This window comes from Suncus etruscus, chromosome 10 (assembly GCF_024139225.1).
Source record: "Suncus etruscus isolate mSunEtr1 chromosome 10, mSunEtr1.pri.cur, whole genome shotgun sequence".
NCBI lineage: Eukaryota > Metazoa > Chordata > Mammalia > Eulipotyphla > Soricidae > Suncus > Suncus etruscus.
Genome location: NC_064857.1, coordinates 39,922,954 through 39,950,034, shown reverse-complemented (window position 1 = coordinate 39,950,034; position 27,081 = coordinate 39,922,954). Strand labels below are relative to the sequence as shown.

At 36.3% G+C, this 27,081-nt stretch overlaps 1 protein-coding gene across 1 annotated transcript in view; it reads right to left on the bottom strand.

The window, feature by feature from the left end:
* Window positions 1-717: 717 nt before the first annotated feature.
* The window catches only part of LOC126020481 (aspartyl/asparaginyl beta-hydroxylase-like), a 92,620-nt gene continuing 66,256 nt past the window's right edge, over window positions 718-27,081 (bottom strand). The window contains exons 6-13 of the mRNA XM_049781962.1: window positions 23,748-23,837; window positions 19,036-19,158; window positions 13,831-13,863; window positions 12,740-12,796; window positions 12,113-12,163; window positions 11,415-11,447; window positions 7,560-7,601; window positions 718-939 (exon numbers count right to left, since the gene is read on the bottom strand). Of these exons, the coding sequence (XP_049637919.1) occupies window positions 932-939; window positions 7,560-7,601; window positions 11,415-11,447; window positions 12,113-12,163; window positions 12,740-12,796; window positions 13,831-13,863; window positions 19,036-19,158; window positions 23,748-23,837 (437 nt within the window). The 3' untranslated portion in view covers window positions 718-931. The remainder of the gene's footprint in view (window positions 940-7,559; window positions 7,602-11,414; window positions 11,448-12,112; window positions 12,164-12,739; window positions 12,797-13,830; window positions 13,864-19,035; window positions 19,159-23,747; window positions 23,838-27,081) is intronic.

Below are 27,081 nucleotides of genomic sequence, written 5' to 3'. Positions count from 1 at the left end.
CTGGGAGTGTTTCATACATTCTACGAAAAGCATTTGCTTTATTAAAGCTAGTCTTAGTGTTTTGAGGCCATTATATTTCGTGCATAAGCCAAAGGCAAAAAAATATTTAGCCAATAATAAAATTGCTTTTTAAAATGTAAATACAATTGAACTATAGTTATTCTATGATCAGCCCAAGGTTCCCCAAAGCATTTTTGCATAATTCAGGAAGTCATACATTTTCCCTAAACATTCGAAAGATGAATTCTAGGTCTTTCCCCTTCACTTTGAAATATAACTATAATAATTAGAATGTTTGATTGAACTATTTATTAATTTTCTAAAAATGAACTCAATACCTTAGACACTTCAAGCCTGGACATATTTCCTGAATATTGAAAGTTAGTGTAGAAATCTCCTGTGAGGATATCAGTGCAGACATAGACAACTCAAATATTCACAGCTAATGATGACTGCTAATCTTGTAAGAGTGCCAAAGTCAGGCCCTCTTGATGGCTTTTAAATCAGATAGATCACAGTGGAAACAAATCAGTCCAGTACAGTTACTGTTCATTACTAATATTATAAGCTCTGCCAGACAATTATTCTCTACATTATCAATATAGTGATTAACTGTTGTCTGAAAAACAAATTAATGCAATTACAAAGAGAGCTAAAAGCTGTATCACAAAAAGGAAAAAAAAAAGAATTTAGTGGATGCACTATTGCTATGAAAAAAGGCATGCAAGAATGCAACAGTACATGTAATTCTAGGTTCCAAAAAAAATACTAAAATGCCAGTAGACTATGATCCATTCAAAACATCTTTAGTGTTCATTCCCAAGATCTTGGTCTGCTCAATAATTACTTCACAAGATCTATCACAGCCATCTTTTGGAGCGTATGGTTAGGGTGGTCCTCCTGTGGTAGTGGGGGCAGTCTTTCTGAAGCTTTAAGTATCTGCAAAAATAAGGGGAAATCTAAATTATAGGACCAACTAAAAATATCTGAAACGGCTTCATTTCAATCTGTTTTTAAAAACCCACCATAGAAGCTGATGCTTTCCTATATCTTTAATTTTTTTTTTTTCCTGGTTCTGCTTGTAAGGGTAACCTGATAACAGAACCTAGAGAAATGCCTGGGAATTACTTGAAATGCTGCTGATAAAAAGCTGGGATTCTTTAGAAAATCTGAGTGCTACAACTAAATGTAAAATTTTCCTTTTGGGAAATACAAGCATTAAATCTTTCTTCCATTATGATCATAACTCTTTATTCTAGTATTAAGTAGAAATTAAAAAATAACTAACATGATTTTCAAAAAGCAATATAAAGAGGATTTTCAAGAAGTTAATCACTGTAAGCTGCAGTCAAAATATATTGTTCGGATAAATTTGTGTCAACTTTTAATGTTACTGACAAAATAGAAAGTTGCTTAAAAATAAAGTATATAGTATTTTTAAGAATCATAATTCATTCCTGTCCAACTCTTACAAATACTCTCTCGTTCCCAGCCATGGTATCTGATTTATTTTACCACCCAATTGGATCTATACTACAGTTATGGAAAGGAATTGGTGGTCATCAGTATTAAGTCAAATTTTTCCTTTTTCTTCTTTCCTTTCTTTCTCTTCATGTGTGTATAAAACCAGAGATTTTTACATAACCATAATCATTTGGTGATAAATCAAAATTGCACATATTTTGATGTAGCCAATAGAAAAAGAGTATTTGTGTCCACCAAATGATAGATCTGTAATAATTCCAAATTAGAAGTATTCCATCACCAATGTTGAAGTGGATTTTTAAATTACAGTTAGATAAATAAAATCTTATTTCTCTATTTAACAAAATAAATATAATTCAGAATGCTAAACAATGATGAAATAAGTAGCTATAAGTTTGTGTAATTTGTGTGTGTTTAGTTATGGTTCCATTAGACAGAGCTTAGCAGGTAGACTAAATGTTTGAAGTATAGGCTTTCAAACACTGCCAGGAATGATTCCCAAGCACAAACTAGCAAGTAGTTCCCAAAGCTCACCATTCAAAAAGGCAAAATAAATAAATAAAAGCACAAAAGCAGTTAACTCAATATTTTAAGACAGGTCAGAATTGTGTTTACCACTGGGGAAGGTATTATTGAGGGACAGAGGGGAGGGAGAGGGGGAGAGAGAGAGGAGAGAGAGAGAGAGAGAGAGAGAGAGAGAGAGAGAGAGAGAGAGAGAGAGAGAGAGAGAGAGAGAGAGAGAGTGTTCTAGTGCGTTGGAGCTTTATGTATAATGACGACAGGACATATCACATATCAAGGTTCATCAAACTGATGGTTCAACATCTGCTTCCAGTATTTTTTTTAATTAGTTTCATTGGTTTGGGGGCCACACCTGACTGTGCTCAGGACTTACTCTTGGTGATGCTTTTGCTCAAAGGATCACATTACCTCAGGACAGAACCCAACCCAGATCAGCTGTGTGCAAGACAAGCACTTTAACTCCTGTACTATCTGACTACATTCTTCTCTGATAAATATATCTTGAGAAAGGTTCTTAAAAAAAAAAAAAAGTTTAACTTTAGTTTCTCTTAGCCCTTATCAATTAGTTTGACTTAGCATGGAATAAGCTCCTCTGTAATATATCATAAAAACAAATTCAGAGTAGGAAGTTAAAAAGGAAAATAAACAAAAAACTCAGTTACAAATTTTGAACATTAAATACAATCTTCTCAAGGCATAGAGACAACTTCATTCAAAAGTGATTTATTCAACAAGTTGAAAATCCTGTATCTCCAAAATCAGACTCCTTTGCTACTGAGCATTTTCTCCTATCTTCTATATTTTCATTGGTATTTCCAACACAGCAGGAAAGCCCTGTATGAGCTAAGTGCTGAGCTGGAATCCCCCCACTATTCATAGAGCTCTGAACTGTGTGTGGAGGGGTTAGCACCAGAGATCTGCAGCAAGCCTGGATTGAGCAGTACCACATCATGAGACCTAAGAACTGAACAATTAGACCCACTTAGCTTGGCCCCGAATCTGGAGATTCGACCCTGGAACACGTTAGTACTGTTTGGGTGCACCCTCAGCCTTCACAAAAATTTCCCAACATCCACTCAGTCATTCACTCATTCAAGGCAGAACATGGGAAATAACCTGGACTCTTCCTCCTTAATCATCCCTCTTTCATCAAATTCCTTCCAACCCTGATAGTCACCAAAGTGATTCTCTCTCTCCATGTCTTCTATCACAGTGCAGTGCCCACCTCGGTCTTCTACCTCCTTCCTGCACTACACTTTTCACATCTAGGTTTGATCCTCTTACCACACTGCTTGGCATTTTTCTGTCATTATCAGGCCTAGATTTAAAAACTTAAGCACCTCTCCTCCAAGAAGGAACACTTTCTATTTTTCATCCTGTTATTGTATCCCTCTTACTGGCACATTATTAACGTTTCCCTTTAAGTGTCAGTTACTCGTTAGTTTCTTCTGCTTCACACCTGGAAGAACCTATTTGCATTTTATATCTCAGTCCTACCACAGTGACATGCGTGAACTAGCTATCTCCGTGCTGCCACTTCCTCCTTAATGACACAGCGAGTTGTTTGCCTACTGTGTGCTCACCAACCTCTGAACTACTATCAACAGTAACAACAGAGATCCTGGATCTTCTCTGCCCTTCATAAAGCTGGAAGCACAGTGGCTGCTCAGTATAAATTTCTTTTTATCCAGAAGACATACTTCTGGATCTGCACTCTGAGAATCAATCCTGCTGAGGTTCAGGAGACTAGAATGGGTGCCAGGGATCTAATCTGGGTTGGCTAAGTGCAAGGCAAGGGCCTATACTGTACTAACACTTTGGCCTCTCTAATATTGTATGTCTAATAATGATAATCAATAGTAATGGAATACAAAAGAGGTATTTATTAAAAATAAATTAGAAACACATAACCCCAATGCTGACAGCTTACAGCTTGTTAGGGCCCTAGTGCTCAGTGTTAAAAAATGATTAAGACAGCATCAGTGAAAGTTCTAGACAGATGCAATGAGGAAATTATCATTGCAACTAGGATATTCTGCCATGAATTGGATTGAACATTTCAACTCCATCTTCCAAGAGAAGGAGCAACAGAATCATTGGAAACACATATGCTCACATCAGTCCGTTTTGGTTAATATGAATATTATTTTTAAAGATAAATTTAATCTGGGGCCTGAGAGATAGCATAGCAGTAGGGTGTTTGCCTTGCATGCGGCTGACCCAGGACTGACATTGGTTCGATTCCAGGCATCCCTTATGGTTCCCCGAGCCTGCCAGGAGCAATTTCTGAGTGCAGAGCCAGGAGTAACCCATGAACACTATCGGGTGTGACCCAAAAAAACAAATAGATAGATAGATAGATAGATAGATAGATAGATAGATAGATAGATAGATAGATAGATAGATAGATAGATAGATAGATAGATAACTAAATAAATCAAATAAATCATCTTTTCTGGAGGTAGTGCAAGAGAGAAAATATTGATGGGACCAGTTAAGATAAATGAGTTTAATTTTTTTTAATCTGATATTTAGAGCCATAGTGGTAGCACAGGGAAAAGTGCTTTACTTGCATGTGACTAGCCCTGTTTCAATCACTAGCACCACATATGTTCCTCTGAGCACCACCAGTAGTGATCCCGAAGCAGTGAGCCAAGATTAAGGCCTGAGCACCACTGGATGTGGCCCCAAACAACATCAACTACAAGAACAATAATGAAAATCTGGTATTAAATATGAATGACTTCTAAATTAGAGCGATGCATCTTTAGGAAAAATCTTTTATATTCTTGCTAAGAGTGCTCAAATAAGTCACTTAGATATGAACCAAACATATAAATCAAAGATGGTGAAACTTCTGAACAACTTACTTTTTACAATGAATTAGTCACCAACATTCCTGAGTATTAATTGATGAGTATATATATATTTTTAAATGTTAAGAATACAACATCTCAATTTTTATCACACCAAAATAATATAAAAATGTCATGAGCTTTAAGAATTCCATGACTTAAAGTCCTCTAGAGTAAAGAAACTAGAAAAAAAAAAAACTTTAGTACTAAAATACAAGTTTTTACTCCAATACTGCCAGTGTTTGGGTTAGGGTTGTGTCTTTTTATTTATAAAACACCGATGACAGCACATTTACTGGTTTATAATATAAGAAACACTAAATAATTCAACTCATGTAATATGCTTAGAAAAGCACCAACATAATCTTAGTAAGTATAGCTGAAACAATGTGAAATAAGATTTCCTGCCCTGTGGGATTATCACAGCAAAAGAAAAATAAAAACAGTATTATATTTATATAATCTAGTCTCAGAATGATCAAAAAAACCATAAAGTAATTTCTGGCTGAAGGAAAAATGAATTAATTCATTTTAATTAATGTTAATTGTTTATTATCCAGCATCTTGCAGAGGCTCCTATTTTGAGTTTTCTACTGAATGACAAAACTTAAAAAGTTATGACAGTATAAAAATGGGTTCTACAATTTGTGTTTCCAAAGTTTCTGCAATCACATACATAAGTAAACACACCTACAAAACCAGTGTGTTGCACTAAATATAATAAAAACAAATTTATTATTATCATTCTTTACAATGTAGAATAGAAACACTAATGTAAAATAAAAGGCACAAAGCAATGGAAATAAGCAAAGCAATTTCAATAATTACATTAACAACTGCTGACTCTCAGCCACACGTTCTCCTTTGGCAAGGTCAAATCGAAATTGTGTAGAGGCACAATCAAATGTTATGATACCAAATAAAATATTACAACTTCTTGAGAAGGTCTTTTAGAATTTAGCTTTTCTTGATTCACTTCAAACATCAAGCTAATTAATTACAACACAGCAGCCACATTTACAGAGGGCTTATTATGCTTTAGAATATGTATACTAATCAAATGTTGAGCTTTATATGTTTGGGCTAATAATTATTTCATCTAACAAGTATCTTCCAGAAATCCAACCACTGTTATTTTATGATCCAAGAAGATTTTTAGGATAAATTTGAAAACATCTATATCTAAGGAAAGCCAATGCTGTAGAAACTTTACTTTTAGGAATACCTATGAAACACTTTTTTGAAAAGAATGGGCAATAAACAGAATTGCTAAATTAGTAATCTATTATACCTCAACAAAGTAGAAATATGACCTATTATAACGCATCACTCAATAACAAAGAGTAAACTAACAGAGCTGAACAAAGTATTAATGTTTCTTGCATGGCCTATCCTTTCTAGCCAGGAAATACTTATGCCCAGAGGTCAATAAGCAGAAGATCAATTTTTCCATAGATTTACTGTACCATTTCACATTATAATACAACCAATTCAATTTTATTAAAGATGTGTGCATATACAACTATCGGGACCTAAAGCATTCTCATCATAAAGTAAGCGAAGCAAAGCTGAAGTACTGGCTTGCTCTTTCAACTCCATATTCTCTCTTCAACATGTTCCTTTCCTCTCGCTTTAAACCTTTCTTTTTTTTTTTTTTTTTTTTTGGTTTTGGGTCACACCCAGCAGTGCTCAGGGGTTACTCCTGGCAGGCACGGGGGACCATATGGGACACCGGGATTCGAACCAACCACCTTTGGTCCTGGATCGGCTGCTTGCAAGGCAAACACCGCTGTGCTATCTCTCCGGGCCCTCTTTAAACCTTTCAAAGTAAATTTTATCCAATAAAATCTACCATGCTTTACTAACAACAACAAAACTGAAGCACAATAACAAATATTCCTTGATTATAAAAACAGTACTCCGGGATACTGAATATTCAAAAATTTTTGGCAGACACAAGTACCTCTACCAAAATTAATAATTGTAATGTACATCATCACTAGAGAATTCATATTGGGTATAATATAAAGTAATGAATGTAGCAATAGACATGAATGAGGGAAAACAAGAAAAATAAAACAAAAACTACTACCCCTGGCAATGAGGAATATATTCTTCTATGAAGGAAACAATTTTTCATACTGCACAAGATCTAAATGTTAATTTCTGATTACAGTTTAGTTAGTGTCATTTCTAAATGCCATGGTTTGCCATAGGGCACTAATGATGCTCTTAAGGAAGAAAGGGAACAGGAAGGAACAAGCATGATGCTGCTCATTTACATACTATATATTTTATCTAATGGCAATCCTGATTCCATGTCTTCTATCAAATGTTCTATCAGTAAAAACACAGGGAAATGTGGCAAAGCCAACAAACTAACAGCTGATTTCTACTACCACCACAGCAAAATTCACCTGGTATTTTGGTACTTCATCTTGTTGTCTAAAATTGTAGTCAACTGAATCTAACATATTTTTCTCACTACTATGGCTCAAAGTTCACCCCAAATTCACCCAATATAGAAAATTTTTTTAAAGATTTAGATGATTTAGATTTTTAATTTGTAATTTAGATATTTCTCAAGATTTTTATGCTTCATAAATACACTTCATATAGATAGGATGAATATTACCAGAAAATTATCAATAGAGTGAAATTATTAAAAAAAGCAATATAACTAATAAAATGGCATACCTGGTGGTACTTCCTTTTCTTCTTCAGGAGGCAGAGGCATAGCTAAAGTTAAAAAAAAAAATCAGAGACAAGATTAAGATGGTCTAATTAGGGAGAATCGGTATTTACCTCCTGTTGCAACCACAGAAGATCTACTATCAAAACTTGGATTAATCTACATAGAAACTCATCTAAAAGCCTGATGAACTAAGTTTTTATCAAAAAAAAAAAAAAAGAATGACAACAGATGGTTTGGAGACAGATATCCTTCTTATGTAAGAAACCACTTGGTTAGGTAACAGGGAATAATCAAGAAGAAATTTCTATGGTGCAGAACTTTCTCCTGAAAAACAGGAAATAGGATACCAAATGCTTGACATATCAGCCTTTTGTTTACAACTGTGGACAAGAAACAAGATAAGGTTCAGAGCTGAAAACAGATTCCATCTTGATGGTCTCTGCTGATAGCTGTTCTGCATAAGGGCCAGACGCATTTCAATCTCAAAAGCAAAAGTGAATTCAACAAACTTGACACTCTAGAAGTGAGTTCTAGTTATCCCAAGCAAATAAAAGACTAATCAGGGGCCAAGAGTTTTAATCAGGGTTGAGAGACAATTATTATGAGTTATTTATACTCCTGGAAGTCAAACTGATCCAGATCCATCCTGCCAATCCATAACTGAATGTAACTAAGCAAGTAACTTAAGTTCCAAAACTAAGCAAGCATTACTCCTACAGAAAGCAGTCAGACTTCATAAAGAATACCCAGTGAGTCATGGGGGAATACACTGCCTGTTTCAGTCCCTTGCAAACTTTACAATCTATCAGACTCTGTTCTCTACCAGCCTGAGTAAATTCTATCACCAAACTTCCTCAAGTTAAAAGTACTTAGTCCTAAAAACAAAAAGTTCACCCCAAATTAAATCCAGATACATGTACAAGAAGACATTCTAACTAAAATGAAAGAAAAAAAATCAAAAGCTATAAGAGAATCCTAAAAGCATTAAAGAAAAGCAAAGAGTTACAGATAATAAGGGAACCCCTACATGACTATCAGCAGATTCTCAGCAGAAACTCTACAGTTTGAAAGGAGTGATGTATATAAATTTCAAATGGAATAAGGACGCCATTATTTCAAACGTTACTGAATCTGTTCTTGTCATCCTTGTTATGTAAATTTCAGAGAAATTACAGAAACTGTAGTTTTTTTAGTTTGGTCATTTATATTTGGTTCCATAAAAACTGATCTTACTTTTATATTGAGATCTCATACTTATATCAATTTACTGATAGAATGGCAAGTTAGAATAAAGTTGTAATAGATGTTTGAAGGGATATAGATTTTAGGGGTCAAGCTATTGCTTTGCATGCAGCTGGCCCGGATTCAACTGCCAGATATACATGGTGTGAACTTCGAATATACCACCAGGACAACCCAGGAGTACAAAGCTGGCAGGAGTGGCTGCCACCCCTATCCTATAAATTTTCAGTATGATTTTATTCAATTTAATATTTGGCAAAAATAAAAATAAAGCCACTATTTTGGAGAAGGGAGAACGCTAATAGTATAAAATTTTCTCTGCAACTTCTATTTATATTTTGTAAAAATATCAATATTGGAATTTTATTATTCGGAGAAAAGTGTCTAAGGAGTCTAACTCGACTCATTTATCTATACTTATACTCATACCTATAAAAACCCTATAAAATCTAAGATGCATCACAAAGAAATAATTTGAATAAAATCTTAAAAATTAAATCATTCCTTAAACTGCTTTTGAAGGCTAATATTGAGATGATAGTCTTAGTACTATGATTAGCCAAAAAGTCCATTAATATTTTTTATTATCCAAGCTGCTTACAACTAAAAGCAACTAGAATTTATCCTTGACTGGATTGATACAGTGAACTCTCTGAAAATTATGCCACACATTAATATATTCATATGAAACCACACATTTAGCTGTACCTTAATCTAGAGGTAAGATTGTATCAGCCTTCCTTTTTCTCTATAGGATTTGTTATCATTTTTGTCAAAGAAGGAATTCTTTTTCTGTTTTGTTTTTTTGTTTTTGGGCCACACCCGGCGATGCTCAGGGATTACTCCTGGCTGTCTGCTCAGAAATAGCTCCTGGCAGGCATGGGGGACCATATGGGACACCATGATTCGAACCAACCACCTCTCCGAGCCCAAAGAAGGAATTCTTAATAGCATTTTTTGAAACTCCAAATACTCATGTAGTTTTCAAATCATTTTTTCTGCATATATGTCTTTAAATCTTGTTTCACCCAAATACTATCCCAATTGAGTCCTTTGTTTCTACAAGTCATGTTTGTTTTGTGGTACTAGGGATCAACCCTAACGTCTCATGTAAAGAAGGTACGTGGTCCAACTTTATTTCATGTCTTGTTTTTTTGTTTGTTTGTTTGTTTGTTTTTGGGTCACACCCAGCAGTGCTCAGGGGTTACTCCTGGCTGTCTGCTCAGAAATAGCTCCTGGCAGGGGCCGGGCGGTGGCGCTAAAGGTAAGGTGCCTGCCTTGCCTGCGCTAGCCTTGGAGGACCGCGGTTCGATCCCCCAGTGTCCCATAGGGTCCCCCAAGCCAGGAGCAACTTCTGAGCACATAGCCAGGAGTAACCCCTGAGCGTTACCGGGTGTGGCCCAAAAACCAAAAAAAAAAAAAAAAAAAAGAAAAAGAAATAGCTCCTGGCAGGCACGGGGGACCATATGGGACACCGGGATTCGAACCAACCACCTTAGGTCCTGGATCGGCTGCTTGCAAGGCAAACGCCACTGTGCTATCTCTCCGGGCCCTTTATTTCATGTCTTGAGTGCCAGAGTTATCTTTGAAAATATTAAAACTAAGGGCAAGGGGGTGTGAGGCTCTGGGTTCAATCTCTAGCATTTCAGGAAGAAAAAGCCAAAAAGCCACACCATTAATACTGTCATTATTTTTGTTTCTTTAGAGCATACTTTCTTAAGGAAAATTTAGGGTGCAATCCAGTGTTCCCAAATTCAAAGCATATTCTATAGTCCTTTGAGGTACATCCTCAGTTCAACTATCATTTTAAAATCATATAACTTACACAAATTATTTATATTATCTGAACCATATTTCTTTTATATGAAATAAGTGAAAACACAACCTATTTGACAGGATTTAATAAAATGGCACAAGAAATGCATGAGAAACTAAAGAAACTAGAAACTGCCTAATTCTGATGAATATAATATAATGATGTAAATTTGCCAGATCTACTCTGCCTGTGCTGCCTTTAAACCTGAAGGAAATTTTCTTGCACCTGTGTCCTGTATGGAGATCAGTCATGTGCATTTAAGAGCAGGAATGATTTTTAGAAATAGTGTTAGTCGATTGTGACTATATGTTTTTTAAGCACATGGTGTAATTAGGTCACTAGTGCTATGACTATAAAGTCATGCAATACATTCTCTCAAGTTTCTTCAAGAGGCAATATATTCAAGAAACTATTTAGTCAATGATGACACCATGGAAATAAACATCTCCATAAGTTGTTTGAAAACTGTCACCACTTGGGTGTTTGAAGTGATAGCATTTGTATCTGATAATCTTATTCTCCATACTTTACAAATTTTGAGCAGATTTTATGTATGTTGTGTACTTCTATGTTTATTAGTTGGGGGCTTGGAGTCACATCTGAAAGTATTTAGACATTATTTCCAGCTCTCTGCTTAAGGGTCAGTTCCAGTGGAGCTGAGGACCATGTGGTACTTGGAAAGAATACAGGGTTGTCAGTTGCTAATAGTTTAAGTACCTGAACCCCTGTACAACCTCTCTAGCTTTAAAGGTATATTTTAAAACAAGTAGGCAGCATAAAATTAAAAGCAATCTCAAACCTTGATCATCATAGTCTTGGTATATTACAGTATCTGAAAAAAAAAGAGAATAAAACCAAAGTAATTAAAAATTATTCCATCAGTTTAATTTTTTTAGTTAAGATTTTTTTATTTCAAATATGAAACCCTATTCTTTAAAAATGCTAATGTGTGTACAGTCAATGACAACTGGCCTGCCAAAGAGCTATCCAAGGAAAGAGTACATAAAATATTTTCTTAAAATTCCTCAAGAGACATAAAGCAAGACACACTAGTGCAGATAATTAACAGCCTATTTTGTTGTGGAGTGGCAATAGAGGAGGTCAAATTAATAAACATGAGAGGGTCTTAATGATCTAATATGTATAATAAAAAGATACGTTATTATAGATATAATAATATATCTAATAATAGCATGCTGATACTAAAATCACTTCAATGACTCCTATGAAACAAAAAAAATGCATGCTAATATGGCATTACAACTATATAGCTTTTTTGTTATTGTTGTTTTGGTTTTGGACCAGGTCAAACCTGGCAGTGTTCAGGGGTTACTGCTGGCTCTGTGCTCAGAAATCACTCCTGGCAGGTTCAGGGAACCATACGGAATGCTGGTTTGTCCCGGGTTGGCCACATGCAAAGCAAAAGCCCTTACCACTGTGCTTTCTCTCCGGCCCCAACTATAAAGCTATAATGTAAAATCGCTGTTTGTTTAATACCTTCACTGCGGTATTTTCTTTCATCATACGTGCCTAATGGTTCACCAACATCTACAAAGAAGAAACAAGTTTATCAAACTTGAAAAGAAACACATTACCAGACACAGATATTCTAAAATATCTAAAACTAGGGCCAGTAAGATAGCTCAAGAGGCTGGAACACAGGCTTCATTTGTAGAAGTCTATGTACAATCCCCAGCATTCTGTGGACTCCCAAGCATTGTGTCCAAGCATGGACCCAGAACAGGAAATAAATGAAACCTAAATTAATTTTGATCTTCATAGTCATAAGTTAAATTCTATCACTGTCATTGAACTATACAAGTGACAAAGACAGGAAAGAAAATAATTCCGATTTAGTCCAATCTGATATATCATTTAAAGATTTTTAAAGATCTATTTTTTAAGATCTATTTTCAAGGACCAATATCTCATTGATGGTTTATAGAAAATCCTTTTTTAAAAATAATATCGTATCTCCATCATAATATTCACATATTTTCAGAAATTCTGTAACCATTTGAAAATGTTTGAATAGTACAGGGGTTTGGGTTAAATCAGAGTGAATCATTAACCCAATGTTATACTGGCTCTGGCCATATTTCCAATAAAAACAAATCTACAAACCTGGATTTTCCTGTTCATATATCACTTCGTCCATATCCTGATTATAGTCTAGTGTAGCTAGATAAAGGAGGAAAACTAGTAAGTAATAAATATATCTAGCATAAAATAATTACTTTTGATATCCAAAATACAAACAGCACAATTTCTAATAACAACAGAATCAAATCTCAACAATGCTCAAGTTTATAACTATTCCTGGAACTAAATTTATAAATATTCATGGAACTAAATGTATTTTGGCCAAAAACATAGGACAATAAGGTACTAATCACTGATGGATTTATAAATTTACCACTATGAGTAGAGCTATATTCACCATTCGCTTTTGCAATTTCAATTATATTTAGCAAAACAATAAATACAGATGCAGACACAGGGAGAACACTCCCACCCACAGTGCAAGCATACTTCTGATGAAGTGTCAGCAGGAACAGGCTTTCCCTAGCTTCTATCATGGTCCTGGGATCCTCAGACAATGAAGTGATTCCGTATTCACAGATACATGTCGCTGAAGCAACACAGATCCTAAACCTCAGTGATATTATCACTTAGGCCTCAAGCACAGAAAGAAAAATTTTACTCAACAGAAGGGAGGGAAAATAAAAATGCACTTTCTGGAGATGGATGTGTCCTTCTCCAGTGTGTTCCATACTTCTGTCGACATGTGACATGTGACACTTCTGATCTTTTAAGAACTCTGTCATTTAAGACTGCAAGACATACAATGTTTTTTTTTTCTGGAGGGGGGGGAGACCACACCTGGGGACCTGGGGGAACACATGGGACCACATGGGATGCCAGGGATTGATTCCTGGTTGGCATTGTGCAAGGCAAACACCCTGCCCGCTGTACAATCACTTCAGCCCCAAAATATACAATTCTTTTGATATTCAGTCTCACCACTGAGAATAATACAAATATAATGTCCACAGATATATATATATATATAATTATGACAAAGCTATTCTATGAGATAGCATGACTGCTAGTTACACATTATGATACATTTTAAATAAATAATTATATTTTTTCTTTTATGATGCTTTTATAGGAAAAGTCATTCTAATTAAAAAATTAAATTAAAATCTCACCTGTGTCATCGTCTACATGGTAACTAATTTCAGCTTTGGGGAAAAAAATTCAAACAACATTATTACTTTCATCAAATGATTTATATACATGTATACATACACATATAATATATACTTAAATATACGTCGTATATACCATGTATCTATTTTTTAAATCTAGATCTCTTTTATTTTGAAAGCAAATAACTTGAAATGTAAAAAGTATCTACTAAGTAACTGCAAAATACTATCTTTCATGAAAACTTCACTTAGAAATGTCACTTTAGGTCAAGAAGTTAGCTCAAGGATATGGAGCACATGCTTTGCATATGGAAGGAACATGTTTGATCCCTACAACCAGGAGCAACCACTGAACACTAAGGCAGGAGTAGACCCCAAAACAAATGAATGCTAAAAAGAAAAAATAAATAAAATTCAGAGAATACTAAAGAAAACGCCACCATATATTTTGGAATGTCTCAAACATTCTCTTGATCAGACTGACAAACACCATGATCTGAGATAAAGAGAAAGGACAATTTAAACAGTCACATAGTTACAAAGTTGGCTCAGGAAAAGAGATTATTTCTTGTCCAGTTCACATTTTACTAATGAATTCTATTTTCTAAATGTACCATTTTCTAAAGCAAAAGGACACTATATATAGAAAGCAACTAGAAGACAAGAAAAGGAGGCATTTTAAGTTTGGGACTTTCGAGAATTAATATCTTAAACCATATATCCTTGAGACCAAAAGTGGTACTTACCACTCTTAAGATTCTTAATTTAACGGTTCTATTTAAATTCCTGTACTTTTAAAGGCAACTCCTCTATGTGAAATCTATATTCCAATTAATGGTCTGATCAGAAAGAAAATTTTGTGTATATGTACCACAGTTTCTTTAGCCACTCATCTGTTGCTGGGCATCTGGGTTGTTTCAAGATTCTAGCTATTGTAAATAGCACTGCAATGAATATAGGTGTGCAGAGGGCATTTTTATAATGTGTTTTTGTATTCCTAGGGTCTATCCCTAGGAGTGGTAAGCAAGATCATATGAGAGCTCAATTTCCTGTTTTATGAGGAATCTCATTATTGTTTTTCATACCAATTCACATAATTCTTAGCTCAGGCACATGCTGTGGCAATAAAATATCCACAGACTCTGTGTATGTATGCTCATTATCATTACCTTACTCTGCTAATACAAAGAGAAGCAGGATGAGAGAGGAAACACAGCAAAAAATAAACAGCCTACATACACTTTTGCTGAACCCAGATGTACTTTACCTGATGTTTGACCAGTTATTTGTTTTAGGTGTCCCACTCCTTGAACATACAATCTATTCTCTTTGCTTAGGGTGAGTCAGCTTTTAAAAGCTCTCATGGTGATATTTATTACATTGTGGATTAAAAACTTCTTGAATAAAATTAGATTGTTGCAGATGCTGTCATAAGAGTTCTAATCTCTGAATCATGGTCCTGTGCTTAAGTCTTCTTTCCTTTAATAGACTTTTGATCTATTACCTATTTTTATAGTACTGCTACCTATCTCAATTCTAGTTCAATTCATAGTTTGAAGCTTCTAAGAACTTCTGGTTTAGATCTTTTGTGGCCATGATACAATGGTACTTCTTTACTTTCATGTTGATGTCATCAAGTTTTCCTTTCTGAATATCTTTCTATTCTATTGCTTTAGTGCTCTTTAAAAATTAACTACTCAACTTAAATAAGACTTTCTTTGTACTCCTTTTATACTAAAATTCTATTATTTGTATATTTTTATATGTTTTAAGTCAAATGACTCAAACCGAGTTAAATTACCAAACTTATAGCTTGAAGTTTAAGAATTCGTGGGCGGGAGTGACATTATAGCAGCTTTTACCTTGTACAAACAAGCCCAACCCTGGTTCAATCTCCAGCAACACATATGGTCTCTTAAGCCTTGCCAAGAGCCTTAAGCCCAGTGACTTTTGAGCACAGAACCAGCAGTAAGTCCTGAGCACTGCCAGGGATGGTCCCCCAAAACAAAAAAATAGAAAAAAAAAAAAAAAAAAGAACTCGGCCAAAGAGAAAGCATGGAGGTAGGACTTTTGCCTTGCATGCAGAAGGATGGTTGTTCGAATCCTGGCATCCCATGTGGTCCCCCGAGCCTGCCAGGAAAGATTTCTGAGCATAGAACCAGGAGTAACCCCTGAGTGCTGCTGGATGTGACCCAAACACCAAATAATAAAAATAAATCATTAGGTAAGAACTATCAATATAAGACAAGCTAAATGACATAGGAATAAACTTATCAATAGCAGGACTTCAAAAACTTGATGCTCACATAAGAGCATAATAGCACATGGGGACCGGAGCGGTGGCACAAGCAGTAAGGCATTTGCCTTGCATGCGCTAGTCTAGGACGGAGGCATCCCATATGGTCCCCCATGCCAGGAGCGATTTCTGAGCACATAGCCAGGAGTAATCCCTGAGTGTCACTGGGTACGGCCGAAAAACAAAAAATGAACAAATGAAAAAAGCACAAGAGCACAAAATATATGAATGCAACACCTATGTAATAGAAACATTATTTCTCTATATGCCAAAAATTAACTTTTATTTCTATGTAACATATACTAAATATTATTATAGTAGCTATTAATCATTGCTGATTTAGTTCTAACTTAGTTAGAACTATTGTTCTAATATTGTTCTAACAATAGTTCTATTGCAAATTATAGATAGATTGAACCGTTTAAACCAGTTTTTTAAATAACCAGCACCTAATTAAAATATTGACACAGATTTATGCAAATGATGATCCATTGCCAAGATGAGGTCGAGTCTGCTTCCAATTCTGCAAAGAAAGTTTTAATAGAACACTGCCATATTTACTCATTTCAGTACAGTGTAGGACTGCTTATGTGCTACAATATCAAAATTTAATTGTTGTGAGATTAGGATCTATAATGCCTAGCAGATCCCTCACTGTTTACAAAATCATTTGCCAATGACAGATCCAGAAAGTTAGCAGTGTAATTTACCCACTGTACTATAAAAGTTTGCATTAAGACAACAGCTTATGGTATATCATTTTCTTTTATGTTTTTAAACACTATATATATATATATATATATATATATATATATATATATATATATATATATATATACATGAGGGGAGTTGGTCCATACCCGGCCGTGCTCAGGTTTACTCCTGAGAAATTGCTCCTGGCAGGCACAGCTGACCATATGGAATACCAGGAATAAAACCAGGTCATTCCCAGGTTGACTGCATGCAAGAGCCTTACTGCTTTTAAAACAATTCCTTAGAAAAAATGAACTCTAGGGGCAGGACTAGTAGCACAGTGGTAGGGGTTTGTCTTGCACATGGCTGACCCAGGCTGAATGCGAGTTTGATCCCTGACATCCCATATGGCCCCCTGAGTGTGCCAGGAGAAATTTCTGAGCACAGAGCCAGGAGTAAGTCCTGAGGGACTCCAGGTATGAGCCAAAAATAAACAAACAAACAAAAAAAACAAACTCTAATAAGGACTGTGCTATAAAAGTAATATGCGTATTTTATTTTCTACATGAAATAAACATATTTTGAAAGTTTCCATGAAAGTGTTTTTTTCCTTAGAAAAACTTTTAAAAATAAAGATTTTTTTATCCAAATTTGAGAAACCTATTATATTAGGAAAATTAATTCAATTTATTTGAAGCATCTTAGCTTCAACTTACAAATATTCTAGGTAAAAGTCCAAGGCTGAATATTCATTCTACGAGTGATTAAAAGAAAAATTACCATTTTAAATAAAGTACATACTTATAGAATTATAATTACAAATTTCTGACTTTTATTTAAGCTACAAACTGTGTTCTACATGTAGGTAAAGCATACCATGACATTGCAACTAAAGGCATCCTCAAGGAGAAAACACCACTGTCCAAGCAAGTGGAAGCAGAAATAAATAAATGGACTACTTTAAACTGAGAAGCTTCTGCACTTCAAAGGAAACAATGACTAGGATACAAAGGCCACCCACAAAATTAAAGAAACTATTCACCCAATACCCATCAGATAAGGGGCTAACTTCCAAGATATAGAAGCTGCTGACAGAATTTACAAAAAAAAAAAAAAAACTAGGGCCGGAGAGATAGCATGGAGGTAAAGCATTTGCTTTCATGCAGAAGGTCATGGTTAGAATCCCGGCATCCCATATGATCCCCCGAGCCTGCCAGGAGCGATTTCTGAGCATAGAGCCAGGAGTAAACCCCTGAATGCTACTGTTGTGACCCAAAAAAAAAAAAAAAATCTAACCCCATCAAAAAAGGGGAGAATCAACAAACACCTCCTCAAAGAATAAATACAGATGGCCAAAAGGTACATGAAAAAATGTTTTACGTCACTAATCATGAGGAAGATGCAAATCAAAACAATAATGAGGTACCATCTCATGCCACAGAGACTGGCACACATCACAAAGAACAAGAACAATCAGTGCTGGAGGGTGGGGGATGCAGAGAAAAGAATTCTCACTCATTGCTGATGGGAATGCCATATTAGTCCAGCTTTTATGGAAAACAATATGGAGATTCCTCAAAAAAAAAAAAAAAAACCAAAAAACTGGAAATTGAGCTCTCATATGATCCAGCTATACCATTCCTAGGGATATACCCTAGGAACCCAAAAACCCAATACAAAAATGCCTTCCTCACACCTGTATTCACTGCAGTGCTACTTACAATAAACAATCCAGATGTTCTTCAACAGATGAATGACTAAAGAAACTGTGATACATATACACAATGGAATATTATGCAGCTGTCAGGGGAGATGAAGTCATGAAATTTTCTATACATGGATGGACATGGAAACTATTATACTGAGTAAAATGAGTCAGAGGGAGAGAGATAGATACAGAACAGTCTCACTCATCTGTGGGACATAAGAAAAAGACAGTATGGTAACTATATCCAGAGACAATAGAGATGAAAGGACCAGCCCATAAAAATAAAGCTTACCATAAAGATTGGTGAGTGCATTTAGAGAGAAATAGAATACCTGTATCGAAGATAGCCAGGGGGTGGAGGAGGAGGGAGAGGGGGCATTGGTTGTGGGAAGGTTGCACTGATAAAGGGGGGTGTACTTTTTTTTATGATTGAAACCAAACTACAATCATATTTGTAATCCAAGTGTTCGAATAAATGTATTAATAAAAAAAGAAAAATGTGTTCTACCTTCATAAAAGGGTTCACTTTCTGGGATCTCAAAGGTGTCATCTGGAATACTCTCTCTGATGAAATTATCTTCTGGTTCCATTTCTCTTGTTAGCTCATCCTCTTCTTGTAACAGGTCTTCTCCTTGAAGGATTAATGTACAGGGAACACAGGTCACAGTAGCCCTCCTGCCTGCTAGTCCCAGCACCTCCTCTGGTTATACTGAACATAAGGACGACCACTATAAGCATCTGCTCTTGCTCTAAGTACTTGTCCAAGCAGAAAGACATGGAAGGTCTCTTCTCACTAGAGCCTAAACTTGCCAAGAATAGACACACCAAATATTTTGTCCACTAAATATGCTTAGCATCTAGATTCATGAATTATCACAGAAAGTGAAAATGAAACATTTAATGACTAGGCAAATCCATAACTGTTAATAAATATGTCTCTCCAATGGGTCAGAAGGAAAATGACCCATGATCTTGCCCTGAGAATTAATAGAAAGTTCCATGCACCAATCTAACGTGATTTTAGTCAAATTTTTAGTGTAAAATCATCCAACCACCAGACTACATCTCAATGCTATGTTATTTGCATAAGATTACCTAATTATGTTTAGTTTTAACATGTTGCAAAAATGCCTATTGTTTCTTCCACAAAGAATATTGAGCTGTTCTGTTTGTTTTTTTTCATGTAAATGACTGACATACAACAATATTCTACCAGTGTTTCTTAGCTTACAGTTGTGGTGTAAAAAACTCTTCTGATACTAATTTGTTATGGCTTCCTCCAACATAGTATGTCTTGTGTTAATTTTACTAACAAAGGTACTGAACTTGACTAGCTAGCACAGCAGCCTACTGTAATATCTAAAATGTATAACTCTTCTTTTTTTTTGTTTTTGTTTTTGGGCCACACCCGGCAGTGCTCAGGGGTTACTCCTGGCTGTCTGCTCAAAAATAGCTCCTGGCAGGCACGGGGGACCATATGAAACACTGGGATTCAAACCAACCACTTTTGGTTCAGGATTGGCTGCTTGCAAGGCAAACGCCGCTGTGCTATCTCTCCGGGCCCCATAAAATAGCAGTTTTCTTTGTTTGACTTATAGTGCAGCATATAATGCTGACAAGTGTTCTTGAGTTGTGTAACCCTGCTTATAACAATTAAAATTAAATTTCTTTCTTCTCAACTAACCCTAGTCTACTGTTGCTTATCATTTCAAGAAGTCTAGTATTGGGCCTGGAGAGACAGCACAGTGGCGTTTGCCTTGCAAGCAGCCAATCCAGGACTAAAGGTGGTTGGTTCGAATCCCGGTGTCCCATATGGTCCCCCGCGCCTGCCAGGAGCTATTTCTAAGCAGATAGCCAGGAGTAACTCCTGAGCAACGCCGGGTGTGGCCCAAAAATAAAATAAAATAAAATAAAAAGTCTAGTATTAAGCACTCAGGTAACCCATTTTAACTAGTTCTTGTGACTAATTCTATGTTTTATTTTCTTACCACATTCTTTTTTTTTTATGTTATATCATTCAGTGCAGTTTTATGGTTTTTACATCTGCAGAATTTTCTTTTTTCAGTGATTGCTAGTCAATGGAAATTTGATGTATTATTTAGGAAAAATATCTCCAGTGACTCATGAGTGGCAATTATTTAAAAATATATTAGAATTTCAGACTGATTCCTAGCATTTGGGCATTGCCAAGCTATTGGCCATTATTATGGACCTTATGAAGCAGGTTTCATGATTTCACGTTTCAAGACTGTGAAGCCAAGCTTTGCTTGGCCACACAGCTAATGTAGGAAGCCGAAGGAACAAATACCCAGGAATGAATTAAAGAATGATAACAGCAACTGCTCATGAATTTTTGGCCAGGAAGACAGCAAGTGTGGTAAGATACAAAAGATGGGACAAACATATAGGCTAAATGCAGCACTAGTGCAATATATGTCTAGCACAGAGACATCATGACAGAGAATAACATGACAGAGAAATTGTTTGAGAACAGAACAAGGGAAAGACAAGGTCAGTTGGGCAGAAACAATAAAACCAAGGGGAGAAATACAGGGAGAAGGTAATGTACAGTGAGAAAAAACAAGGCAGAACAAGAATGGAATTCGGCCCCCAACAGGATGTTGTCAGTAAGAGGCGTTGGTAACAGCTGACACATTGAAGTCAGAACAGTGTGGAAGCACAACTAAACATGCTTGTTGTTAGAATGAACGGGCAAGGAGGTAAGAGTGAAAAAGCATTGAAATCCAAGAAATCTCAAGGAGTTTATTAGAATGTCCAAGGCTGTTCACTTAAGCAACTTAGGGTAGAAGTGAAATGGGGTGAAATCAAGAATTCTGCTTTGAGGTTTGGGGTTCTGAGGTAGTACAGTGATAGAAAGAAATAGTACAGTTGATAAGTCAAGTCTTGCCTGGTACTCTTTCAGCTCAGATTCTATTCCTGGAACCATATATGGTTCCCCAAGCCCTGACTGAAATGAACACTGAAAGCAGAGCCAGGAGTAAGCCCTGAGCACAACCAGTTGTGGTCCAAAAGCCAAACCACATCCCAGAAATAAAAACAAAGTATGGGGCTCCCCTAGGCCATGCCATGAAGATAAGAATTCATTTGAATGAGCCAGGAGATTACAATAAGAGCTCACTGGGACTGTAGGTACATATTTAATAGTCTGTATATGTGATTTTGAAGGAAACGGCAAAGCTTGCAACAAAATCAAAAGTGTTCCACTTCCTTCCATCTTCTTCCCTTGAGAGCAGGACTCTGAACCATTGAAGTACCTACCACAGTTTTCCACTTTCTCCCTTGCTTCTGACTAAACTTAGCCTCAATACCCAACTTGACTCACTTGGTTCCCCCATTCCTTCCCACTTACTCTCACTGCAGCACATTCGCTCCAGCTCACTTTCTCATGCAAAACACATGTGAAATAGGTTTCCTACCTGGTAAAACAGAATTAAAAGAACACAGGGTCCTACCATCCTAACAGACAGCGGCAACAACAATTCAAATGGAAGTTGTTCTTTTAACAGGGCACAGAAAGAGGTGGACAGAATGCCCATTGAAGTCAATGGACAGATACCTGTCCATGAACTAAAACTTAATTTAAAAGGTGAGGACATTGGGCCAGCGAGGTGGCGCTAGAGGTCAGGTGTCTGCCTTGCAAGTGCTAGCCATGGAAGGACCGCAGTTCGATCCCCTGGCGTCCCATATGGTCCCCCCAAGCCAGGGGCAATTTCTGAACACTTAGCCAGGAGTAACCCCTGAGCATCGAACAGGTGTGCCCGAAAACAAACAAACAAACAAAAAATACACAAAAAAAATTTAAAAAACATAAATAAAAGGTGAGGACCTGTTTTCTTTTTTTTTTTTCTTTTTTTTTTTTTTTTGTGGTTTTTGGGTCACACCTGGCAGTGCTCAGGGGTTATTTCTGGCTCCAGGCTCAGAAATTGCTCCTGGCAGGCACAGAGGACCATATGGGGCGCTGGGATTCGAACCGATGACCTCCTGCATGAAAGGCAAAGGCCTTACCTCCATGCTATCTCTCCAGCCCCGAGGACTTGTTTTCAATAAATTTTTTCCTCTAGAATTTCAAATCATCAAGAAATACCAGGATACCAACTGGTCGGTCCCTCAAACTCCTTTTGTGAGCTACATTTTAAAGTGTCTGCTTTTAATAAGGGATCGTTCAAGTACAGGACTATAATAAGAATATAATATTATGGGGGTGGAAGAGATAGCACAGTGGTAGGGCATTTGCCTTGCACAGATAACCCAGGACTGACGGTGATTCAAATCCCGGCATCTCATATGGTCCTCTGAGCCTGCCAGGAGCGATTTCTGAGCATAGAGTAGGGGTTATTCAGGATGTGACCCAAAACCAAAACAAACAAAAAAAAAAAGAATATTATAATATATGTTGCATGTATGAAGCCCCTAGTTTGCTTTGAAGCACCCAAATTAAAAAAAGAGAGCGAAAAGAATGCCTTATATTAACAATAATAAAATCTTAAATACTGGTTTTAATATTCTTTAAATATAAGTTCACATTACATACTTTTAGGGACTAAAATGATAGTGCAGGGATTAAAGCCCTTGCCTTGCACAAGGCTAACCCCAGTTCAGTCCCCTGGATCACTTATGGTTCGAAGAGTAAGCCCTGACTGTCACGAGAAGTAGCCCCAAATCTCTACCTCAAAAAGAAATTTTATATGTTAAGAACTAAAAAAAAAGGTTTTCTTGAATAGATAGCTTTTTTTATTTCTTCTCTGATAATATAACCCGACATTAAAAACTTCTCTTTGTTTGTGCAAGCATGCTAATTATATCTGAAGGTTGACAATAGCCTAAATGACCCCACAGCATTTTGGGTTGTGTTTTCCTCTTCTGACAGACTGACCATTGAAGTCAATGTTTACTATATTTATCTGCCCAACTAGGTCTGCTAAGTCCTGGCAGGGAAGAATTTGGGGTTCCGTTCTTGAGCTAGTCACATGGTGACTAGGTGACCCCATCAGTACTCTGGGGTCCCTAGGGCCTGCAGCATGCTAAACATGTGTTTCCCCCATGCTTTCCCACTACCTCCCTGACTTTCACCACTTATTTATTAACGGTACAACAAGTTCATTAAACAGCACAAAGTAAATCATTCAAACTTTAAACAAAGTCATTTTATATAAATATTTTTATGTTAGAATGTGTGACAGAAAAGATTATAATTCATACCATGTTCTGTGGGTGCTGTTTCATGGAGGTGAGATTGAATAGATTCTTGGACTTCATCTTCTTTATCATGTACTTCAATATTCTGCGGTTCTAAATAGTCACAAAACATAACTAAGGAAAACTAAACACTAATGTACAACATAATGCATGGAGTCCATATACAATCATCCAAATGAACATATTTGATTAATGATCTTTATAGTACCTTTTTCATTTCAGTTCTTTCAGCAGAGTTAAGAAACTTCCCCAGAAGATTTCAAAGAAAATGAATTCACATTCATATTTTTGTTACAAAATACATATCACTCAGAGCAAAATCATTGTTTCTAAATAACATCATTCATGCTGATGAGATAATAAAACTGTTGAGGACAAAGATTCAAAAAGAAAATCACAAGGGCCAGAGTGGTGGCGCAGGGCTTAAGGCCTTGTGCTTGCTAGCCTAGGAAGAACCTAGGTTCAAACCCCAGTTAGATCCCAGGCAACCCATAGCTGGGGCGATTTATGAGTGTATAGCCAGGAGTAATCCTTGAGCATCATTGGGTGTGGCGCAAAAAACAAAAAACAAAAAACAAAAAAAAAGAAAAGAAAACCACAAATTAAATGTAGAGATGTAGAAAACATGGCCTCAAAGAACAGGGCTTAGGATAAGCTAAACCCTGGTTCCATCCCCAGCACTATATGGCCACCTGAGCATTACTGGGTATGATCCTGCTGGCTTCTGCTTGCCAATGAGTGACTCTAGGTTCCATAAGTAGTGTCATATTCTTGGGCCCTGGTGTTGACTCATATCCCTGGACTCTTTAGAACAAGCACCCTGGTCACCTAAACACAGCTTGGAAAGCCTAGATTTAAAATAATGTGAAGACAAAATACAATACAAAAATCCTTTCCTCACACCTAAATTCACTGCAGCACTATTTACAATAGCCAGAATCTGGAAACAAAACAGATAAATGGCTAAAGAAACTGTAGTACATATACACAATGGAATAGTATGCAGCTGTCAGGAGAGATGAAGTCATGAAATTTTCCTATACATGAATGGACATGGACTCTATTATACTGAGTGAAATAAGTCAGAGTGGGAGAGTAAATGCAGAATAGTCTCATGCATCTATGGGTTTTAAGAAAAATAAGACATTTTTGCAATAATTTTCAGAGACAAAAGAGAGGAGGACTGGAAGGTCCAGCTCAGGACATGAAGCTCACCACAAAGACTGATGAGTGCAGTTAGAGAAATAATTACATTGAGAACTATCATAACAATGTGAATGAATGAGGGAAGTAAAAAGCCTGTCTAGAGTACAGGCAGGGGTGGGGTGTGGAGGAGGGATATTTGGGAGATAGTTGATGGGAATGTTGCACTGGTAAAGGGAGGTGTTCTTTACATGACTGAAACCCAACTACAATCATATTTGTAATCAAGGTGTTTAAATATATTAATAAAAACAATAATGTGAAGAATTCAATACATATTAAAGTACATGACCAAACACTGTCTTTGCTGATAGTCCAGGGAGAGACTCATATTAATATCCCATTAATATGAAGGATAGCCAAAGGGGATTGGCCATTTCCCAGAAGCTGTGAGGAACCACAAATCAGAGAACTCACATTCTAACATATAGTCCTTTTACTTTTATAGAATAGTCTTAAAGACTTACTGACTCAAGCAGACATTAACTTGGAGAAGAAAACATCCAGAAAATCATTCTCATGACATGTAGTGTATTATCAGATTATCAGACTTACTGCCATATTTACTAACGAACAAGCAACAGCCATTAAACTGACAGTATTATAAAATTTCTAACACTGTCTAGTGCGGTAACATGAATATTGTCATATTAAACAATGTGATTAACATCAGTTACATTTAATTAATACCTAATAACAAAAACAAGAACAAGTTAACTTAAACAGGTTAATTTAAAGGGCACAAGATTCCAGGCTGGAGCGATAGCACACAACCAGTACACAGGACAAACCCCAGTTCTAATCCAGGCATACCATAAGGTCTCCAGGGCCTGCCAGGAGCGACTTCTGAGTGCAGAGCCAGGAGTAACTCCTGAGCACTACCAGGTGTGATCCAAAAAACAAACAAAAAAAAAGGCTTAAGATTCCATGATGCTAATTAATAAAAAGAAAAAAACCACTCCTCAAACACAAAAAGTGTCTTTTGTTTCCATATTTATAATTCACAAACCCTTTTATACATATTCCCACATAACTATAGGAAAGCCTACTAATCTCTACTAATTAATCATAATTATAGAAAATCCTGCTAAGCTTTTCTCTTTCCTCATCTAATTGTATAATGCCCACAATCACTTCCCAGTTAGATTCCCATTTCTACAAGTGCTGACAGCACTATCCACAGAGAACACAGTATGAGTTACTCAGCCTCTTTGCTTTAACCCTTACATGGATTCTATCATCTGAAGAGATGAAATCTAAGCTCCTCTAAACAGAATCTATCTAAAACACAACTAGTTCCTCCACATGCCTCTTCAGAATCACCTGTTACCAGGAATGATTTTGTACTTGTGAATGCATCATGGCTTTTCATCTTTCCTTGATTCCATGATGCTCCTTTTCCCCAGAAAAAAAAAAAAAAAAAAAAAAAGGTGAAAGAAGCAGCAGACAGCAATGAGTTAAAAGAATGAATGGTCAATAAAGGAAAAAAAATTGAAAATGTTTCTTTCAAGTCTGACTAGTACAGCAGAATACGACTATAGGGATCAGTTTTGTATTTTATTTTGCTTTGGGCTTACTCCTGGCTCTGCCAGAATTCAGGGATCACTCCTGGTAGTGCTCAGAGGACCATATGAATTGTCAGGGATTGAACCTGGTCAGCCACATACAAGTCAAGTGTTCTACTCCTGTTCAGGCCCCAATACTATAAATATCAAAAGGGGCTTTATTTGTACAGTGTTTAAATGAGAGATTTATATGTATGTTTACAAAATGTGGGATGATCACAGAACAGCTTAAATCCTAGATCTGACAAAGGCTATAAGGCATTATTATGTCTAAAAAAAAAATACTGTCAAGGAATTAAAAATTATTAGGGTTGATTACAAACCAATAGAATAAAATGTTAATAATATAAAAATATACAATTACAATTTAAAAATGTTTAAGAAAGAGTAGAGGTAAGTTGAACATTTCAGGTACTAGCTTTGAAAACGAAGAATTTTATAGATTTATTATCAGATAAAATGTAAGGGGCCAGAGTGGTGGCGTAGGCGGTAGGGCATTTGCCTGGCACGTGCTGCCCTAGGATGGACCGTGGTTTGATCCCCCATCATCCCGAATGTTCCCCCAAGTC